General features: G+C 41.0%; 1 protein-coding gene across 4 annotated transcripts in view; it reads right to left on the minus strand.

Moving 5' to 3' along the window:
• TRPC7 (transient receptor potential cation channel subfamily C member 7) overlaps window positions 1-22,327 on the minus strand; it is a 121,781-nt gene extending 99,454 nt beyond the window's left edge. For all 4 annotated transcript variants that reach the window (XM_045552660.1, XM_045552659.1, XM_045552658.1 and 1 more), the window contains exons 1-2: window positions 22,036-22,327; window positions 13,561-14,338 (exon numbers count right to left, since the gene is read on the minus strand). In XM_045552660.1, coding sequence (XP_045408616.1) covers window positions 13,561-14,338; window positions 22,036-22,037 — 780 coding nt within the window. In that variant the 5' untranslated portion in view covers window positions 22,038-22,327. The remainder of the gene's footprint in view (window positions 1-13,560; window positions 14,339-22,035) is intronic.
• Between the last annotated feature and the right edge of the window lie 1,419 nt (window positions 22,328-23,746).

The raw sequence follows: 23,746 nt of genomic DNA on the forward strand, positions 1-23,746 counted from the left end.
AAATTCAAATTAAAATAGCATTGAGATACCATTTCTCACCTATGAAATCAGCAATTTAAAAAGTCTGATAACAATCACTGTGGGTAAGGGCCTGTGGAAAAGAGACTCTCACACTTTCTGCTGGTAAAGTTGATAATTTGGCTCTGCCCACTGGGAGGGTGTTGTCAATCTCTAACACAGGGTAAGAGCATTTGAGCCTGTGCTCTTTGGTCCAGCAATTTCATTTTGAGGAGTTCACCTGCAGATATGTTCACTGAAGTGCGCCAAGTTGTATGTACAAGGATGTTCAATGCAGAACTGTTCATGAAAACAAAAACTGGAACTAACCTAACAGTCATCAGTAGGGAATGATCCATAAATCACAGTGTGTCCATGCTGTGGAACATTCTACGGTTGTTTGAGAGAAAGAGGTAGACTTGGAAATGTTGATATGGAAAGACATTCCTGCCAGATTTTATTACTAAGTGAAATGAATGAGAACTGAATATGGGGTATATTTTAATACAATTAAGACAAAAAGTAAATAAATACACACATACATTCATATACTTATACATATGTACATATGCCTATATATAATTAAAATTGATGCTTAGATATAAAATAAATTATTAATAAGGCCAAGTATGGGAATTGAGATTGGGGCCAAAAGAAGGTTAAGGAAGGGAGCTTACTTCTCACTGTAGATTTTTGGGTCCTATATAAATAATTTTTATACCATATATTCCTTAGATTAACGATGTGAAAAGAAGATGAGTGGTTTCTTCATTTGCCCCTTGTTCCTGCATGTTCCTCACTATTCGGGAACCCTCAAGGAGAAACCAAACTTTGACTGCTCCAAGCTCAGCTCCTGCATCTGACAAGGAACTCTCCAGCCAGGTACGAGCCAGCAGCAATGCCGGCCTCAGATTATTATCACGGTTTAGTTCTTGTCCACATTGTGGCATAATTCACTTGAAATCAAGTAAGCATATCTGGGTCATGTTGCTGAAGCCATTTTAAGAAAAATCTCTGATCTTAGCCCTGTTATCACTGATTTTTAATTCTAGCTCCTTCTTGATTCTCAGGAAATATAGAAAACAGCCCTCACCATTTTTTCCTAATAGCCCTTCAGGTAATTTATTCCCATCCTCCTGGTTTTCCCTACCACCTACTCCGTCACTTCCTCTTTTACCCCTAATTCATGAATTTCATGGGTCTTCTAAGTGTCTTTTAAATATAACCTCAACAAAGAATGGTAAAAATTCCATCAGGGCACCTGGCCACGAAGCTGCCTCCGTCCCATGAGGTCCACCCACAGGCTGGGCTGGGCTGGTGAGTAGTTGTGAGCTCACACGCCTCCCTCTGTTCCCAAGCCATCCTACAGGGCCATCTGCAGAGCATCAAGGATCCCAGGGATCTGTCTTCTTACTCTGTTCAGGGCTGCCAACTGCTGGGTGTGTAAGAGAAGGAGCCTCTCGGAAAATGAGAATGTCCTTCTTTCTTCTAAATGAATTGTCACTAGCCTCTGGGAGCAGTGGGTTCTGTTTTGGAGAGGATGGCTAAAGGTGGCCTGTTGAAACCAAGTCTGAGTCCAGATACCATCTGTCTCTCCCTGGCCAGGGCTCAGAACATCCACCCCCCACCCCTAAGACTTGACCCTGGGGCCCACGCTCACCCTATACTGGGCCACAGAAGTTGCTCTATGGTGGGAACTCACCAGATTGTCAGAGATTTAGTTTCATTGATGGTGATGCTAAATTTTCAATGAACTGATGTTTATAAAGTATTGACATAACATGGGGGAAATGCCAAAGTTGCAATATTTAGTGAGAAAAGCAGGATTCCAAATTCCTTATCACAGTCTTGTAACAATTGTGAAAGAAAAACAAATCTATGCAAAGAAAAAAATAACTAGATCTCCTTACTGGGTAATAGGTCATAAAGCAAAGTCCTAGGGATGGAACTGTGGAGGAATGAGTGGAGAAATAGTCAGATAGAACACCGAAACGGAATTGAAAGCCCAGAACCAGAAACGTGTATTTGGGAGTTGGCATATGATAGAGATGGCATTGCAGATTAGTGGGGAAAAGTTAGATTAGTTAATAGATGATGCTGGGAAACTAACTCACCTTATGGAGAAAAGTAAAATCTGATACAAACTCACTCTGCATACAAAAGTAGACTCCAATTGCACCAATGACTTAAAAGTGAATGGTAAATCTATGAAGGTAATAGAAGAAAAAAATAGAGTTTCACAAGGAAGAATATCTTCATGAGCTTGGGTGGGGAAGGATTTCTTAACAAGACTAAATGTACGCAAACCATTTCAAAAATAAGGGTTTCTGTTTAACACAGGGTGATAGAAAAATTTAACAGATGTTGGGACTGTGAAAACACAACCCCAAAGTACTTGAGCTGAAGGCTACTGGGGGGGTGGGGCTCAGAAGTAAGGTGGTCACTCTGACCTCCCCTCTCCTTTCCGTGAGAGCTAGCCATAAAGAAATTCTCTGGCCTACCTTGCCTGAAAGTCATTCTTAAGACCCTCATTCTGCAGCATGCCTGCCCCGAGTTGAATAATGTCCCCTGCCCCAATGCATGTCTCTCCTGGAACTTCAGAATGTGATCTTATTTGGAAATAGGGTAGTTGCAGGTGTAATTAGTTAAGATGGAGTCCTACTGGAATAGGGTGGACCCTTAATCCAAATGACTTCATCCCCTAAGAAGAACATCAAAATAGAAATACACAGGAAGATTACTACAGGATAACAGAGGCAGAGGTTAAGAGTGATGCATCAACAAACCAAGGTGTGGTGAAAACCACCAGAAGCCAGGAAGAGGCAAGGAAGGATCTTTACTTAGAGCCTTCAAAGAGAACATGGTCCTACTAACACCTTGATTTTGGATTTCTGGCCCTTAGTACTGTGAGCAGATAAAGTTCTATGGCTTTAAATCACCAAGTTTGTGGTTCTTTGTTATGGCAGCACTTGGAAACTAATACATCCACCCAGGGGAGGCAAGCCTGCGGCCTTCTGATTTCAAGATTTTTTTTTAAGCACCAAGGAGGCAAGAAAAGCTTCATCTTTCTCTGCTGCACTCCTTTTAATGAAAGGATTTGTTCTGTAAAATTTGGATTCAGAAAAAAGGCTGCACTTAAGGACCTAGATGGTCACATGTGACCCTAAGGCTGCAGGTTCCCCACTCCTGCAAGGTCTTGCCTGTGTCCAGTTTCTTGTTGGCCTGGTGTTCTCAACATCCGAAGGCCCAAAGAGGGAAGAAGGAGAAGGAGAAGGAGATGTCCACTCCATGCCTTTATTTATGCTAAAACAAGCTCCAGTTAAACAATCATAGATAAGATTTAACCATTTTCCTCTACTTAAACAAACAATTTATTGGGTCCATGCAGTCAACAGAGGGAAAAATGTCTCTGGAATCTGGAAAAAGCTATAAAAATAAATCTGGAGGCATTACATTACCTGACTTCAAATTACACTGTAAGGTAGAATAACCAAAACAGCATGGTACTGGTATAAAAGTAGAGACATAGACCAATGGAACAGACTAGAGAACCCAGAAATAAAGCCATCTACCTACAACCAAACAATTTTTGGCAAAGCAGACAACAACATGGGGAAAGCACACCCTATTCAATAAATGGTGTTGAGAAAATTGGGTAGCTATGTGCAGAAGAGTGAAACAGGATCTCTATCTCTTGCTATATAGAAAAATTAATTCAAGATGGACTAAAGATTTAAATGTAAGGTATAAAACTGTAAAAATTCTAGAATAAAATGTAGGAAAAACTATTTTAGACATCAGTCTAGGCAAAGAATTTAGGACTAAGACCACAAAGGCAAATACAGCAACAACAAAAATAAATAAATGGGACTTAATTAAATTAAAAAGCATCTGCACAGCAAAAGAAATAATCAGCAGAGTGAACAGAGAACCTAAAGAATGGGAGAAAATATTTGCAAACTATATATCCCAAAGGACCGATATCCAGGATCTACAAAGAACTCAAGTAAATCAGCAAGAAAAAAATCAAACAACCCTATTAAAAAGTGGGAAAAAGTCATGAACAAAAGTTTTTCAAAAGAAGGTAGAAAAATGGCCAAAAAACACATGGGAAAATCATTAGGGGAAATGCAAATTAAAACTACAAATGAGATATACCACCTTACTCCTATCAGAATGGCCATTATCAAAAAGTCAAAAAACAGTAGATGCTGGTATGGATGCAGAGATAAAAGAACACTTGTACACTGTTGGTGAAACTGCAAATTAGTACAACCTGTGTGGAAAGTAGTATGGAGATACCTCAAAGAACTAAAAGTAGACCTACCATTCAATCCAGCAGTCCTACCACTGGGTATCTACCCAAAGGAAATGAAGCCATTTTATCAAAAAGGTACTTGCACATGAGTATTTATCACAGCACATTTAACGACTGCGAAGATGTGGAATCAACCTAAGTGCCCTTCAATTCATACACACACACACACACACACACACACACACACACACACACACTCATATGTATACAGACACACACCATGGAGTACTACTCAACCATAAACAGGAATGAAATAAGGTCATTTGCAGCAATGTGGAGGGAACTGGTATAAAGTATCTCAGGAATGGAAAACCAAGCACCATATGTTCTCACTAATAAGTGGGAGCTACAAGATGGGTACACATGGGCACAAAACAATATAAAGGACATGAGAAACCAAGAAGAGGGGAGGGCAGGACAGTGGGTGTGGGAAAAAAACTTACTTATTGTGTACAGTGAACACTATTATAGTGAGGGGCACACCAAAAGCTTTGACTTAAGCATTATACAAGATATCCATGTAATAAAACCACTTGTGGCCCCTTAATATTTTGAATAAAAAGTAATAAAAAAATCCAATGGAGTCCTTTCCATTCTGGGGCTATCACTTCTGCACCCACTTTCCAATACATCTGCTTTGCAATGAACAGTTTAGCCAAGCCTGGGACATACTCTCTTCTACTTCCAAAGGTTAGGATGAAAAACTGGAACCTACATTCACTTTTCTGCCCTCCTCCTACTCCACTGGGCTTCTGCTTTGGAGGAGAAGTTAAAGAGCTGGCTTTATTCTTCTTCCTCTCCCTGTGGCTCTCCACTGCTTGGGTCACCACTGTGAAGCACTGAGACGTCCCAGAGATAGGAGAAACAGGGTCCTGGGAGGCTTAAATACAAGAAAGCTGTCCTGGAAGCATCCATAAGCCAGTCGCCTTCTCTGACTGTGCTGTGGCTCCACCTGTAATGAATTCACCTGCTGGTTGAGGTGTTCTGGTCCTTCTGTAATCACGTGCCACTCACCCCTTTCTTGGGAGGATCTCATCTTCCTACATAAGTCTTCCAACTCCTCCCATTCTTGTGCTCTTCAATCCATTTTCTGCAGCAGGTAGAGAGGATCTATCTAAGTTGCAGATATGAGTCACTCACTCAATTGCTAAAAGCTTCTGATGACTCTCCATTCACCTTACAACGAAGTCCAACTTCTTACATGGCCACCAGGAGAGCATCCATATCATGTGCCACTTCTCTAGTTTGCTCCCTACAATAGATCCATCCCATGCTACTCAAAACTGTCTGAATGTGCTTCTCTTTCTCCTTCTCTGCACTGGGCTATTTCATGTGCCATTCTGTACCTGGAACTCTCTTTCCTATTCCCTGTTGTTTGTTTATCTCGTTTATACCATTGGACTTCAGTTTAAACATTGCCTTCTCTGAGGCATCTTTAAACAAATACACTGTCAGCTGCCCCATTAAGTCAACTCTGAATATTGTGCTTCCTAGCATAACTTGTAATTCCTAGCATGACTTGTTTACTAGTATGATCATATGAAGAATGCCTGTCTCCTCTACTAGACAATAACCTCCTTGACGGCAGGAACTTTATCTTATTTGTTTTATCTCAGCACCTAACCCAGATTCTTATTCAGACTAAAGACTTAATGAGTATTTGTTGCATGAACGCTGAATTTTCAGAGAGCTCTGTAATCAGTTCTGATAGTCTGTGAGTCTACAGACCCTGTCCCCACCCTACCATCCTGATAAATATTTTCTATATTTATTGCTAATAAGACATGTGCTTTCATGCTGATGGTGTGTGCAGCATACTTGATTAATGCTACCCTACTATGATTAATTTATATAGCACTGTAATTTTTTTCAGAGAAAAATTCCTGCATTTCCATTTGATTTAATTTGTACTACTATTTATTGGCTAGTATTCTCAAAGAACTGTCTCCGTTTTCTCCGTATCTGTGATATTTCAGACTGATAGCTGCACTTGTGTAGGAAATGATTTTTCCCAATTTTTTTGTGTGTAGTGATTAATCTTTTCCACAGAGATATTTTTCAAAAAATAATCTGTGTCTGTATTTGGCAGGAGCTCTGCCTGCCCATTTCCTCCCTCCTCCTCTTTTGCTTCTCTATCTTCCCGGCCCACGTCGCGTCTTTTCACGGTAATATGTTAGCAACACTCCAAGCTTATTCAGTTTTACTGGTCTGCATTTTTCCAATTGGAAAATACTCCCTTGGCCTATTTTTAACCGTGGAGCTCACACGTACAGCCTAGATGTTTTCTTGTTCTGGAAAGATCTACTGAGGGGGTGGGAAGCTTAACAGAAATCTAGAGGAGATGCTGAAATTAAGCTGTATTTATTGGGAGGAGAAGTTGCGGCACTGAGAATCCAGCAGGCTTTGGGAAACAAAAGGGATCTCCACTGAGCTGTCTGGTGAAAAATTATTGGTGCTTATTATGGGTCAGGCTCTCTGCAAAGAGTTACATATTCTTGACCTCATTTAATCCTCACCAACAACCTGGGAGGTCATTATTCATTAATTCATTCACTGATTCATTTATTTATTTATTGAGCGAATATTTACTGAGTACCTAATCCTATATGTGCCAGGACTTTAGAACGTTCTTAGCAACTTGGTGAATGGTGCTGTCACTTATGGGGATGGACAGGTCAGAGTAAGAGCAAATGTTTAGGTGGAGGAAACAAGCATTCCATTTTAGACAAGTTACAGCTGAAATACAGTCATGGGCCGCATGATGACGTTTCAATCCCCGATGGACCATATATATGACAGTGGTTCCATAAGATTATAGTAGAGCTGCGCTAGACAGGTGTACCATTTTTTACCTTTTATACCATATTTTTACTGTATCTTTTCTATGTTCAGGTAAGTTTAGGTACAGAAATCCTTGCCATTGTGTTACAGTTGCCTGCAGTATTCAGTACAGTAACATGCTGCACAGGTTTGCAGCCTGGGAGCAGCAGGTTCTACCATAGAGCCTAGGTGTGTGGTAGACTGGACCATCCAGGTTTGTGTAAGTACACTCTGAGGCTCACACAACGATGAAATTGTCTAATGATGCACTTTTCAGGATGTATCTTCATTAAGTGACATATGACTGTATCTCATCCTCCATTTTTTAAACAAGAAAATTAACTTCCAATAGATGCCCAAGATTACATGGTTGGAAGGAGACAGAACCAGTCAGTCTGATTCCAGGGCCAAGTTCCCTGCTCTCCACTCCTCAGCCCTGAAGCAATGAAGCACGGCTGCTCTGGGCGCTCCCCAGAGCCTGTCCCCTGCCCTTGACCTCTTCTAGCAAAGTAGTCTTTTTATCCTCTCCCCCAAATACCTATCACCCTACATACACTGTCCCCCTAATACTCTTGGCACAAATCCTAGAAGAGGAACATCATCTAATTTCAGGCATTATTTGTGACCCAATCAAAAGTTGTCATTAAAGGACATATTAATTAATTAGCTCATTTTCCTGTGATGACTCATTAATGAATGCTGTGGCAAAAGTGCTCCCCAGACACTTAAGCAGAAAAATAGAAACAGACAAAGCTAACATGAGCAGAAGTCTCCTTTGTCCCTTTTCCTGAAATAAGCCAGCACCTGGGTCTTGTTCTCAGTTATGGGGCCCATGACCGCCGCCCCAGTGTGGCCCTGTGGAGAGGGCCACCCTCACCACACCTCACCTGCCAGTGCTTAGTGAGTGGAAGCCACTTCATTAATTGCTCGAGCACAGGGCTAGAGTGACACAGGCAGATCCCTGCGGGTATTGGATGACACACAGTCATCCCTCTGGGTCCTCGGGGGATTGGTTCCAGGACCACCTCCGTACCGAAATCCGTGTCTCCTCAAGGCCCTTATATAAGATGGCATGCTATTTGCATAGGGCCTACGCACATCCTCCCGTGTACTTTAAATAATCCCTAGATTACTTACAATACCTAATGCAGTGTAAGCACTATGTAAATAGTTGTGCTGTTTTTTATTTGTATTGTTGTTGTATTGTTTTTATTTATTTATTTTGATTATTTTCAGTGCATAGTTGGTTGAATATATAGCTGCAGAACCCAAGAATACGTAGGGCCGACTATGTAAGCAAGTGGTTTGAGGACTTTTCTGGCAGATTCTCTCTTACACACACACACACACACACACACACACCCCAAGAATACGTAGGGCCGACTATGTAAGCAAGTGGTTTGAGGACTTTTCTGGCAGATTCTCTCTTACACACACATTACACACACACACACACACACACGCATGCACACACCACACAAAACTTCCTTTTAAGACCTACAGCCTTCACAGCTTAAAAAATATTTTCCCGATGGAAAAGAATTTTCAAGTCATTTCCTGCATGTTAAGCAAGCATTTGTTTATACTACCAGCCAAGCTTTCAAACTTCAAGGAACTGTATTTTCCCAGGGTGTTGGTCTACAAAATTTAAAAATCCTAAAACTATTCAAAGCATGTAAGAAACTGGTATAAAGGCTTATGCAGCCTTTGGTACTGCCTCTGGCCCAGGCTAGGCCCTTCCTCACACTTCCTGTCTTCCTGGCTGCAGCTGGCCATAGGTCAAATGTGCCCTGGGCTCTGACACTGCAAGACAAAGTCACTCCTCTCCTCTCCCCTTTTCCATTTTGATAAGTTTGCAAGCAGATTACAAACTGTCATCTCAACATCTTTACCTTCCACAATGGTATTTCACTAGAGAGCTTAGCAGGTGGCAAATTGGTCTGATTTATCATTATTTGCATTTTTAATTTGTAGTATTTTAGGCCCAGAGAGTTTTTTATGGGTCTTAAAATGACAGCACAAACATTGATACATAATTCATCATCTGTTTTTCATAATACATGTGGTTAACAACGCATTGATAAACAGAAAAATCATTAACAGTTTCAGCAGGATGAAGTTACAGCTTTAGTGTTCTTGCCCCCATTCTTCCCCTCTGAGGTCTCTAAAGATAAATTGCTTGTGACTGAGGCACAATTGGCAGCCTCCATGCTGACATTTTGTCAACAGGAAGAGCCTTCTCAATTGTAGCTTTGCTGTTCTTCAGAATGAACAGTTGTTAAATAACCAAGATCCAGTGTTTGTCGGGCTTCTACAGTCCCTGATCTGAGAACATCAGACGCTTTTAAATTTAAGCAAAGGGTGAGAGAGCAAGAGGGATACCTCCATCCCATCCTTGTAAAGCCCTAAACCTCACTCTGCAATACTCCTTGTCATCTCTTCGTTCCTCATCCCTGCTCCGCCCCACCAGGCATTGCTGCTTCCATAACACTGAGTTGGAAGAAGGGTTGACTCCTCTAATCATTGTGAAATAATAGCTCCACAAATAAACAACACACATAGACAAATGTCCAAGAATTTGACTGGAAAGCAAATAAAGGGTACCAGCAAAATAAAGAGGATCCTAAGCAATTTTATCAGAAAGATGATCAGTGAAGAAAACCAAGCAGACTAATTCAAGAGAGCTGCAGAGACCTCCTTGTGTTCCTGGGCAGGAACTATAACCCAACTGAGACAGATAAATCCTTTATTTTTCCTTGCTACTCCGGGTGCCTCTACACAGAGAAAGCCCGTACTACCAGGATGAAACACCTCTGAATAGTCTAGCTTGCACCGATCTTCCCTTTCTCTAGCTCCTATTGCACAGATAAACCAGTCAACCAAAATGTCATTTACAACAGTGCTCCCAGACCCCATTTTAGGTGGTGTGGGTAACACCAAGAAGACACTTTGCCTCCATATGCCATATAGCACAGCATATGACTGGTCCGCAGCTATTTCATGTGTGTGGGTTTTGTCCCCCCCACCAGGCTGAAGCCTTCTTTAGAGCGTCCTCTTAAATACATACGTTTAGCAAGAGTTTCAGCCATAGATAAAAGTAATCACTTGCTTCATCAGTTGAAATGATTACCCTTTTAGGATTTCCTTCATTCCCTTCATCAGGTATTTTTGGAGTGCTTACGAGCTACTGGGCCCCACTAGGGTCACTAGGGAAGGCCCTAGTGACCACACTGAGCTTTAATATCTATCTAGACCCAAGAAGATTAGAGAGACACAGAAAAATGATGGCTTGCTAGCAGGCATCTGACTCCAGCCATAATTTACTGGAGACCTTGGTATTGGCTGCACTTCTTCTTAATGACTAGACTCTATTCTGGTAATAAATTAAAATGACTCCAAAAACAATAGCTTAGGCAACTGAATCCAGGTTTTTCATGATATTTTCTAGTCGGGAAGAGTCACCCCCAGAATGAGTGTTTAAGAGGATGTGCAGGATGACATGACACTTCCAGTGAAAGCCTAATGGCTTTTTACACAGTTGATGGCATCAGGTCGTCTCCATAACATATGACTGCAAGCAGCAACGTGTTGTCCCTTGAAAGACTCATAAGGAGTGCATTTTAGAACTCATACTCTTGCTATTTGTTCTTTTATTACAATTCCACTTCTCTCGTGCTAAGCTGCTCTCTTCTCTGAGAAGATTTATAATGTCAGGAATGCACGTGCAAGGATAGTTGAATAAGTAATAAAGTTCTGAAGGAACCGTTATGTTAATTTATAATGCACCATTTGTCGACAATTTGAAAGACATTAATTCTACCAAAGGTAGCTAGGGGGATGTTAATAGCCAGTGGATGTATTGATGCTAACTCTCATTCTGAGTAAATCATTGCATCGCAGAAAGGATTTGTCATCATGTTAGTAGTGTTCTTAATTGTTCACAATTTTCATAATTTACTTTTTAAATCAAAATATCATAGTAGATGCTTTCAGCAAACTTCCAATTTTAGATATTACATACACTGAAATATGCCAGACTTTAGGTTTTAGTAAAGGAAACAAATGGCTCAGATGTATTTCCAAATGTTAGCCTAGCGTTGTTTTATTTAATAAGGCTGGCATGCTGCCATATGTGTGATAAGTAGAGAATTGTGCAATTACCCAGCTAATCTGATCCAAAAAACATTTTTTGCTTTGTATCATTTTTTTTTTGTCAGAAATATCTGAATAAATTGGCTTAGCCATTCCTTTCACATGGCCTATACAGAATTGGTCTGAAGACTGGGGAACCAGCAAAGTTCAGTCTTCCTTGGGGCATATTTGATCTTAATGTTGGTAAGTGAGGTTTACTGTACAGATAAAAAGAAAGAAAAGGCAATAGGCACGTTCCTTGAGAGCTTCCTTGGGTAATCTCTACATGTACATTCACTACGTTTTTTAGATGAGGCCATAAACAATGCAGGATTTAGGGAAGTGGCTCCAATTCAGTGGATAGATTTTAGATGAGGGGAGAAATGGAATAAAATTAGCTTAATTAAAGGATCTTTAGTCACAATCTGTGGTGCCTTTCAACTCTCCGTTGGCCCGGTCTTTCTGTCCTTGGCTTGTGGCGCCAGCCTCTTCCTACACAGAGGGTTCCATGGCCTCACGTGCACACAACTTAATTGTCTCCCTCATCAGTCCCAATGCCTCCACCTCCAAATTCTCCAATTTATCTTATCTACCACTCAAGTACATTTCCCAAAGTCTAGTTTTCATCACTTTAGTCCCTTAATCACAAACTTTCAGTGGCTCCCCATTTCCTACATTATAACATTCAAGGTGCTCAGCCTGACAGGCAGCGTCCTGTGCCATCTGCTCCTGACTCAGCTCTTCAGCATTCCTCCCGTAGGACTATAGGAAGTCTGCGTCTAGTCACACGGAGCTTCTCATCTGTCTCCTCCCTCCTGGGCCATTCTGGGCCTCATCTTCACTTGGCTCCTCCAAATGCCCACCTCTCTTCCCACAGATCCAATGCAAGTCCATCTCCTCCTCTGAGGCCTCCCTGAACATGGCCCAGGGGGCCTCCCTTGCTGTGAGTTGATACCCATCCTTGGTCACCCAGTTGTATCCCATAAAGGGGCAGCTCTTGCACTGACATCTTGTTTGGATAATGAACTTTTCGCTTGCAGGTGACATCTTTTCTCAGCTCAATTGTGAGCCCTGTGTGTGACACCTCTTTGTATATTTCATGGCAACTAGCGCACAGTAGTCTCTGGTCGAATGGTAGGATGAGAAATAATAAGCCCAGCTGTGGCTCCTACTCCTCCTGCCACACCTTCTGCAGTGAGGAATCCTTTCACCATTCAGATAAAAACAAGTGAAACTCTAAGAAGCTCAATATACAAGTAAGGCCTTGGCTCTCAGTTTCCCGGAATGGCTAAGAGCTAGCTCTAGGGTCTGAGTGCCTAGATTAGAGCAATGGTTTTACTGCTCATTAGCTGAATGATCTCTCTTTACTTCTGTGCCCTCATATAAAATGGGGATAATAATTGTATCCATGTCATTCAGTTGTTGAAAGCATTAAATAAGATCATACAGGTAAGGCAATTAGTGCTTGGCACACAAGTGCCCATTAAATATTTGCTCTTATTATTACTAAATGTCGTATAAAGGAATTTCCTACATTAGCTCCAGTCTTCTTTTTCAGGAGTGTCAATTAATAGTAAAAGCACAGGACTGATACTGAATAACGGACTTTGGAGATGGATCTCCATCCCCCAGGCAGGCCTGGTAGGTCATGGTGCTCTCAGGGTGACTGACTTACAGAGCTGTGCCCTGGGCACATATACTGGGGAGATGAGCTCAACTCTACAGAGGCAACTTGTTTTTACTTTGATGTACCTCCTCCTCAGCCCATTGACAGGATAAAAGCAGTAGCTTGCTAGGTTTAAGAAAGGCTGTGGCCACGTCTTTCTATTAGACTCAGACTCCCAGGCAGTCAGGATGGGACAGAGATGTGAACAAGACAAATCAGACCCATGCAGGTGAAACAATCAGGAAGTCCACACCCTGGACTAGGAGTAACCCCACAGTGTTAGATGTCCCAGAAAGGCCTGAGCTCCCTGGGGCCCAGCTGGGGCATTTTGCACCAGAGCCACAGTGTAATCTTGCCTGCATGTTACTTGTCTTTGACTGAGTGGATTTGTGCTCAAGTCATGTCTTACCACATGTAAGTAGTTTAAAATATTCCACCCAGTGGGCTGCTTTTCCCTCAGGCCTACATCTGACAGGTGAGACGTGTCCCTCCTCCTCCCCCTCAGCTTGCACAGCAGGGCCCTGAGGCTTTCACCCTTTCTCAGAGCGGAAGACAACCCATTTTGCTACCGGACACGCATGCAGGAGCCCACTAGGCAGTCGTCTGCGGGGTGGCGAGCGGGAGTTACCTTGAATTCAGTCTCAATGTTGGCTAGTCTGGCTAACTCGTTGCTTAGCTCCAGGGCGGTGAGGACAGGGTCTTCGCTGGACAGGGACAAGTAGGCGGCACTAGCAAGTCCTTTGTAGGCATTCATGCGCGACCGCGAGTGGCTGAAGGAGTCTTTCCTCTGCTTCTCGGTGCACTCGTTGCACTTGCAGAAGTAGTCATGGGGCCGCTCGATGCGGGCGCCCTTGAGCAGCAGGATGTGCACGATCTCGTACTCCTGGCAGTGGGCCGCCAGGATGATGGGTGTGATGTCGTGGGAGAAGCGCGTGCCGTCCTCGTCGTAGGCATAGAAGTCGTCGTCGCGCAACTCCTGCTCCAGCGGGCTGAGTGTCAGGCGCTGTCCCTGCGCGAAGGCCGGGTGGTTGAGGATGGCCTCCACGATGCGCACATAGCCTTTGCTGATGGCCAGCAGCAGCGCGTCTCCCACCCGCGCCAGGTTCTCCTTCTTGAGCAGCAGTTCGGTGACCTCCAGGTGCTCATTGCCCACGGCCAGCTGCAGTGCGTTCTGCCCCATGTAGTCCACGCAGTTGAAGTTGAGGGTCTTGGACTCCTCCAGCATTTTCCTGACTACTGGGATGTTGCCATACTCGGCCGAGTCCAGGAAGCGCTCCTCCTCCGGCGTCAGGCTGGTGCCCTTTGCGTTGAACATGTAGGCGGGACCCCGGATGGCCTGGCGGCGGCCCTTCTCCCTCAGCGTCGTGTGCCGGCGCTGCATGTTTTTGAAGGCGCTGCTCCCCAGCCTGTGGGGCAACAAGGCAAAGATGCTCGGTTACTTTCCCAGGGGCTTGCAGATTCCCCAGGGGTAGAGCAAACGCAAATTGTTGAGATGCAAGAATATCATGCTTGGAATCTTATGAGAAATTATGAAATCTTATTAGAAATCATTGTCTTAATCACTGAGATCAAGACAAATTGGATTACCTGAACTATTTTTCTGAGTGGGAGAATATTGACTTAGCTGTGCAGACTGCATACCCCTAGGTGGAGGGGCGGCGGCAGAGTGTAGCTGGAGCTGGCTGTGAGGGTTTGGGGCAGTGTGTGCTGAAACAGGCAGAGGGCTGTTGGTTTTATTTCTGTTACTATAATGTTGGGCAAATCCCTTAGCCCCTGTGAACTTTTGTTTTTTTATCTGAACAGCGAGGATAACTTTGTGCACCATAGTGTCTATAGGAGGATTGAATAAACTAACTTGCATGTAGAAAGTACTCAATGTTGGCTTCATTTCCTCTCTTCCTGTCTGTTGGTATGCCCAGTTCTCCAAGGGCTATGCCACTGAGTTGGCCACCACTGACACTGCTGCCTTTGGCTCCAATGTATAGCTGCCCAAGGAGCTCCCTCACTCTGGCAAAACTGCAGCAGCATACAAGCGTGGCCACACCTGTCTGTTTCTACATTCTGTGCTATGCTCTATGGGGACTGTGCTTTCTGGTCCCCAGACAGCTTAAGCACCCCCTAAAGGGGAAGATGTGGGACTGGACTAGAGTCATTGCCGCTTGCTGATGGCCACTGAAGCAACCCTCCTGAGGGAATTCAGCCATAGCTTCTTAAGGTTGAGCCTGGATATTTATAGGGATGGAAGAAATAGGTCAATTTTTATGCTGAGTTCACTTCTAAATTGTTGCTCTTTCCCATTGTGGCATAAAGTAGAGGTTAATACTACTAATAATAGCAGTTAACATTTATTAAGCACCTATTATATATCAGTACTATACTAAGACTGTCACATATAGTAACTTGTATGAAGCCTATGAGGAAGGTACTATGATTATCCTCATCTCAGATGAAGATAACTAAGAGTAGGGCAGCTGAAAGACAGGCTTCGAAGCCAGAAGGTTTAGGGCAGGAATCCTGGCTCCACCGTTTGCCAGTCTTATAGCCTTGGAAAAATTACCTAACTGTAGTTTGCAAGGTTTTAAAATACCAAACTAGAGAGAATAATACCTATTGTGTAATTTGAGCTCAATTCAGGATATTCTGTCTCCAGCTAGGTTTGAGATCTTGAGCAGGTCCCTGGCTTCTAGGTCTCAGATAACTGTGAAATGAAGGGGTTAGACCAGATGTTTCCTAATCCTCTATCTACCTGAACATCTTAAACTTTTCTCGTTTTCCTATTGGTACAACCTCTGTTTTCTATTCTTCTTTTCTAATCTAATGACATTATTCAAATAATACTAGAATGGCATAAATTTTAACAAAAGAGTATCTGTTCTAATGAGTAAGTACTTAGGGATTTGTTTTCTTTTTAACTATTTTCCATGGTCCCAGGAATTGTCCTTTTGTTGTTGGTTATGTCTCCATGCATAAACAATACTCAGTATTTCACTTACAACATTCTTAAAGATAAGCAAACAAAAGTGGTCACAGAGGAGGGCTTTTAAATTAAACCCAGTGTTTTGAAATTTAAAAAGTCGTGTCAGTTAGTCTTGTGAATTTTTGAATTTTGGAATCCATCTAGTTTTCTGCTTATTTTACCTTTGGACCCACTTAAACCCCGTTGGTTTTAGCTCCTTGGGGGCCCTATCTCTGGTATTAATACACAGCAAAGAATGGAGATCGGAGCTTGGTACTCTAATCTTGCCTGAAGCTGAGTCACACTTCCCTTTGGGAAAAGCTGCTAAACTATACTGTGGAGAAGCTTCTTCATCTGCAAAAAAATAAAAAGAATAATTATGGCAACTCCCTCAAAAGGCAGTTGTGGGTGATAAATCCTAATAGAGAGCTCTGCATGCCTTTAGGAAGAGCATCTGAACTGCCATCCACTTTTTAAAAGTGTACTTTGATAAAAGATTGCTGAGGAAAAGATTATCAGAATTCAAGTTCATGAGCTTCTTCTGAGCACATTTCTTTCAACAATGCCATCATTCCAGGGAGAAAGGCTGCTCATTGGTGCCAAAGGCAGACCTTAGATTGGGAATCCCGCAGAAACCTTTACAGGAGAGAAGGATTCACAAATAGTGTACAGGCGTTTATTATTATAGCTTTTTCAGAAGGAGAAAGGTGATTGAGTTGAAAGCTAAGCAGTCCCCCCATTTGTATGTCCAAAGGGCCTTGTTTCAGGGGATGTAATGAACTCAGTTTTAAGGCCTGTCATCTGGGCACACACACACATAGGTAGAAGTTGAGCCCACGGAAGACTAATCATCTTTCTCATGGAATTACTCAGCCTGTCCTATGACAGACTTCTGCCCCTCTCAGAAGCACTTCTCTGGACTTAGCCATCACAACTCAACCTGAGAAAAAGCAGTTTCTATTCAAGAGCATCTGAGCAGTGTGTCAGATATGAAACAGCAGCTGTTCTTAGGAGAAGCAGGCACTCCAGCTTGATTCCATGTCGTTTTTCCATTAGAGATCTGCTCACGAGGGAGAATAGGGTCAAGGTCAAGGGTACCCAACTATTAACAGCAACAAGCCATGGAGAGATTAACTCAAGGGAAATTTAATAACTACTGAACCAAGTCAGAGCAGAGAAACATTTCACAAGGAACACGTAAGTACCCAATCTAAATTCAGTCCCTATGAATGTCATAGACACCACAGCCTACAAATTTAAAGGATGTTCAAGCATTGTTTGTCAGTTCCATTCATTAAAAAACAAAAATATGAAAGACAAGGTATTATTAGCATGCTTATATTTTAGGTCAAGAAACTGAGGTAGCTGAAGTGAAAGACTAAACCTTAAGACCAATAGTATCTGGACAAGGGTAGAGTATTATATAAATCTTGATGTTTCTATAATAATTCGATTTTATCAGAGAAAAAATTTGTGTGTATGGGTAGTACTTGTCAGAAGTTAGTATGTCCTCACCACTTGACATGCATTTTTCTGAATGACCTTGAAAGCAGACATCCAGGTATAGTAAGAAATAAACAAGCCTCTCATTCGCAGCCTTTAAAACCTGAGCTTTGAGGTACATTTGGATGCTTACAGAACTGTCAATTCTGTTTCTTTCCTAGCAGAATTTGGCATTAAAAATGAAAACTCAGGCTTCAAGTCACGTATGCTTCTCAGTGATATTGCTTCCAACGTGGGGGGCCTCACAGTAGATTCTGGGGCCACAGATATTCATGGAGGCCTTTTAACCTCACTCTGGGTTTCTTATTAGCTCTGGCTCCCCCTTACCCTGACATCTATCTAATGATGCTTTTGAAACATTTATGCACCTATGAATATATTCAGCCAAGATATCTTTGCCATTTATTCTTGATATCACAGACATTTGTATCACATGGGTTGGAAAGAATCCACAAAAGATGATGTGTCAGAAAGATAAGGTCACGTGGCCCCCACTCGGTGGTGACCAAAACTCACACTCATGAATCAGACGTGTTGCCCTCTGGACTCTCGTGATCTTTTCACAGTTTCAGGGCCAATAATGAGCAAAATGACTCTCCCTAAAACGCAGTTGGCATTTGATTGCCCTTACTTTAGTATTTTTCCTAAAAATGAACTTTAAATGCAAATGCCTTTTTATTTGCATATATTATTGAGATAATGAGTGATCAAACTCCTCAAACACCTCAATTAAGATACTGTGTTTTTCATTTTCCAGAAATGCATACATTGACATTTGATGTCATTGAGAAGGAGGGTTCCAGTAGAAACAAAACCATATATGAGAGGAGGACTGACTGATTATTAAACCCCCTCTTGATCCTTCAGTTGCTATTTTTATCAAGCTGCTCTTACAGATGCATCAGCCAGTCTGAAGGAAGCCGTATGTCAGTGATCCATGAAAAGTACAAATCTTGAACCCTAAGTCCAGCTGAAAATGGGCATGACCATAAAGCCTTTTGGAGACGGAGATTGTAGTTAATTACTGATGAGGAAAAGGCTACTTAATCAAAATGTCTTTTTAGAGATATTTGTTGTTTTTTTTTCTAAAATTGCTACATGCTTCAAAGGTCTCTGTGGAAATTAAGCCTGAAATCAATTCAGTCTGTAACATTTCCCAACTGCACATAGAACCAAACCAAATCCAAGAGTCAGATCAAACACCCAGGAAAACCCAGCTCTGGTCTGGCCATCCTCTCCCAGGAGTACATATTCTGGGTTTTAGTCCAGGGCCACAGTGATGAAATAAATTGTCAAGAGATTTGGAGTCTTCTCCTAAACCTCAGTTCTCTCACCAGTATAGTAAAATCCATCCTGCATGTTCCTCAGGACCACTGTGAACATTAAATAACATTTTTTAAATGCCCTGGATACCATGAAGCCTTGTACGAATGTCCATGACAATAGTGATCAAAATCTCACATGTAAGTGCACTTAAGTACACAATTATTTGAACTGACTCACATTTTACTCTACACTGATATACTCAATTTAGCTTTTTTTCTAGATGACTATATAATACTGATACTTAACATATATTACACATTTACCATGTGCCAGACACTGTACTAAGTACTTTATATAAATTATCATTTTAAATAAATTATCATATGATAAGCTTAGCTGTTTTCCTAAATGACTATTTAATCATAATGATTAACATTTGTTACATATTAACCACGTGCCAGCCACTATGCTGAGTACTTTACATGCATTAGCATTTTTATTTGTTTATTTATTCAAATAAACTATGAAGAGGAATTTAATGTTATATGTACTTAACACAATAATGCTGGACTATGAGGACAAATGGCAATGTAATGATGAATGAATTATAAACATGAACATAAACAACAGAGGAGGTAAGTATATAAATCATTAAGCAAAGATGATTAGAAATGTATAGAGAACATGATAAATTTGAGAACATGCATTGCCACTTTAAATTCTCACAAACTGCTACATGATTTAGGTGCTATTGTCATTCCCATTAAACAGATGATGGGATGAGGCTCAAATAAATGAACCACTTTTCCCAAGCTACACAACTTGTGAGTCGTGGACCCACTATTAAGAGCCTAGTCTGTCTCATTTCAAAGTCCCTGCTGTTGGCTGGTCTGGTAGGCCAGCCATTCATTTTCCTCCTGCATTTTTCTAAGTTTCTTTAGACTCAAGTTTTTCCATTAGAGTGCAGGATCCTTGAGGGCAGGGGAGTTTCTTGTTTATATGGCGCGTGCACGGGGCACCCAGAACGGCTGATGGCCTGACATGTGGTGCGTGGTCAAATACTGTAATCGATTCTTAAATACTCGAATCTGGGTTGGTCATTTAAGAAGACCAATAAAATAGAGCCTTTAATGTTTACCAGCATCTTCCTTCTTACAAAATACAGCAGCCATATAATCTTATAACTATTCTTTCCTATTTATGATCAAAAACTTTTAAAATAAGGTAAGAGTTCTAAGTAAAATCAGTTACTGATTAGTTCCACTATAAATGATGACCCATAAATTGCTAGATGAAACAGCTAATAGCAGAGGGCATAGTAAGTCCGTTGAGTGACTGGGGCAGAAAATTGAGGCCTTCCCACTGCTTCATAATATTCCTGAAAATTTGTACATGTTTCCAAAAACATCCAACTTATTTATAAGTATCCCCTTCTTTATTCTGTTGAAGTTAAGATGAGATAGTGCATATATTATAAATTACTTATCAGTGCCTAGCAAGTGCTCTAGTGACATTGGATATTATTTATTTTAGTTTATTGCAATTATATTAATTGTGGGTCTAAGGCATTCAAGTTCCCACTTGTTAGTGACAATAATTTGCTTATACAACATATATTTTAAAGAAAAGAAAAAATGATGCTCACCTAGTTACCTCATAATATATATGAGTTCATACGTCTTATCAGTCAGATCCTACAGAAAACAAGCAAGGTATCCCTCTGCTACTCATTAAAATATATTATATTAAAATATACTTCTGAACAATTCTGATAATGTGGGATAGTTTTTCCATTGCATCTTAGACCAAAACATATTATCTAGTGTTCCTGAATGTGAATAAATGATTCTATTAGTAATTCATTTTCTACCAAATAATAATCTCATTTAGAGAAGAGGCTGTTCTCAGTATTTTCAAAGTTCCCTATGTATTGGCTATCTAAATACAACTAGTGCTTTGCGTGAGTGTTTTTTTATTCTTACTTTTAAAATCCTTATTTGCCTATTTAAAACTGGGAAGTTATGAAACTGAATGTCTGTATCTCATTGTGTATAGCTCCAGGTAGAGCTGAAACAAGTTATGATAGTTACATTTTTAAAAAAATAATTTGTCTTGGAATTAATCTAATGGTTTCATTGATCTCTGTAATAAGAGTCTGAAATGAACATCTACTACCAAGCAAGTAAGAGAGACCCTTAAACTATGAAATAACAATACTAAAAAAAGCAACATGCTGAATATTTACCTGGGGGGAAATGCTGATTGCTTTTACTAAGCAAGAGCTCCTGGTAGCTCTCATCTGAGATACCACATACATACTGCAATTAGCCTCAATGAGGCTTCACACAGTCCTGATTTTTTTCTGGGTTAATTACTGCCTAAAGGAGTTATCTAGTCTACATGCCCCTAAGCTTAGGAGTAAGTGTTTTTAGAAATAAATGTTTATGAAAGTGTAATTGTGACATAGAACCTTGGTAAGTTGTTAAATAATTGAATTAATGTCACTGTTAAAAAGATCTTAGTAGGTTTGTATCATATCCATAATAAATATTCTGGATTTAATGTGAGTTCATTCATAAATCTGGTATGCCCAGTTTTTCAGAAATAGGACCCACCAGCAGGTGGCATTCTGAGGCAAAAATTCACTGAGTGCCACCAGACAGGGTCAATCATTACTGCCTTTTTCAAATCTACCCTGAATCCATTAAGCCTTTAAATTACAATTAATGGCAATAGCATCTTTGTTGTGTCTACTCAATCATAAATAATTGAATTTACAACTTTAGACTTAAAGGGGAGATTCTGTGATTCAGAGTTTCAGATCTCATGTCAAAACTCTGCCTAGATTACACCTCTTTTATTAAGAGCATATTTATTATTTTGAAATGGATGTCTAAAGGAGACATAGAGCTCAGACCATATTTTCAATACGAAAAAAAGAAGGATGATGATCTTTTTCTTGCCACCTGTAGTTCTCTAATGGTGGCTACTTATTAGAATATAGCTCTCTTCCTCTTCTCACCCCCACATTTATATTAAGATAAATACAACCACAAAAACACCAGATTAGAAAGCTCTCAGGAGACAACACAATAATCTCTTCTAAGAATATAACTATACTACAACACAAAAGGACTAGGCTACCAGGATGAGTTGTCTGTTTCTAAATGGCTTCATAAACTTAGACATTCAATGAAAGAAAAAATCCCCTTACCAACTCAACAAATACGAAAGATCTCAGATCCAGACTTACATCTAAAAATTTAAGCAGTGCACTAGAGCAAGAGGGCTAATAAATAAAAGTTCAACTCCATATTTCCGTGAGAACAGAATCTCTACTGGAAAAATCAGCATGAAAGAATCGTCATAGCTGCTTACATTGAGGGTAGAATACGCAGGCTTGTGCCTCCTCTAGATGACCGGGATCCGGTGCTGAATGCAGGGAGTCTGGCTCCCCATGGGGGGTAGCCGGGGAGGTGCCGCTCTCCGTGGTGCTGAAGCGCGGAGCAGGGCGAGCGAGCGGACTTGCAACGACGGGGACGCGCGCCCCGCGGCTCTTCGTGCTGCAGTGGAGAAAGCTCGCCGTCTGAGGCAGACCCGTGTTACCGTCCCTTTCCTAATCTGGGGGAAATTTCCCAGAGAACATGACGGAGAAGCATCTGTGTGTGAGAGTGGCATGCAGCGTGGTGATGGGTTGGTACAGTCCCCACCCTCTCCCAGACGTAGCTTTGAAAGGGAAGTTGCAACTCTGCCTTCCTACCACAGCCACTGAGGATTTCTACCTGCCCCCTCCTGTCCCAGAATAGCACATAACACACACACACACGCACACACACCCCTCAGTTATATAATGCAGCGTGTGCTGGCTCCCGAGGCAGACTAGTCATTGGTTGAAACAAATGAAAAAATCAGGAATGAGCTGGTTTCCTACCTGTTGTGTCTGTGTATTTTCAAGAGGGAGGGAATCGAGAAGAAAACTAAAACCAGAGGAGTGTAAAGAGTGACAGAAGTAGTTTCCTTTAATAAGACACCCCACTTTGTCTTCTGTGAGTGATGCATCTTCTAACCTTACCCTTTTGTTTCAGGATCTTTTAGCATGGTCTAGGATCAGAAAGAGGTCAGTGGTATAGATTAACTCTGATGTTAGTAACAAGACTTTAAAAGGATTAGCTTTCATTTGTAACTTTCCAGTTTTTGAAAAGAAATTACCAATATAAAAATCTATTTTCCCAACAGCCACTACTATTACCATTTGGCAGGTTACCAAATAGTCTGTGATTCTTAAATACTAGGGCATTTTGATGACATCACTGAAGAGAAAATTCCTTAATTGAAATATTGCCTATGTGAGAAAAACCATGATTGCTTCTAGGATCTACCTGGTTTTCTGAATGATAAATCAAAGTGCTTATTTTTTGAAACCAACTCATGGATTACTAACTGACTCTCTGTGAATACTGCTGCTGTGTGCAAATGTAATACTTAGGATTGAAGAATTGGCTTATAATATATTTTGCACACTGCCATTCTAGTTTTATATGCAAATAAGACTGTACTGGTTTATTAATAAGCTGCTAGGATTTTCTCTGAAGACAACATGGTGTATGGGAAAAGACCCTGGGATTTTTGATTCACTTATTAACTGTACAACCTTGGATGTAATACTTAACCTCGTTGAGTCTCAGTCTCCTCACATGTAAATGGTAGGTAATAATAGGGTTAATAATGCCTTTTACCAATTATTGTGATGATAATTAATTGAAATAACATATACAAAGAGTCCATAAGAATTGGCATTTAAGGTTTGCATGATAAGTTCCAGTGTTCTTCCTCCTCTCTGCTCAAAAGAAGTTAAGGTAGTTCTGTAGTGAAAACTCTCTAAAAAGATTGACAACAAATTAATTTTACTACTGAAAGTCTCCACACAAGCTTTTCAATATTAATGATTCTGCTTTGTTGGACAAAATACCTTTCTAAAAAGAAATTTTTATAAAATTAAGACTTTTTATTTAAAAAAGTTTACAGCCTTGAAGGATAAGGACATTTTTTATTAGACTCAGAAACAAGTAGGTTTGACTCATTTGAGTAG

This window comes from Lemur catta, chromosome 5 (genome assembly GCF_020740605.2).
Source record: "Lemur catta isolate mLemCat1 chromosome 5, mLemCat1.pri, whole genome shotgun sequence".
In the NCBI taxonomy this organism is placed as follows: domain Eukaryota; kingdom Metazoa; phylum Chordata; class Mammalia; order Primates; family Lemuridae; genus Lemur; species Lemur catta.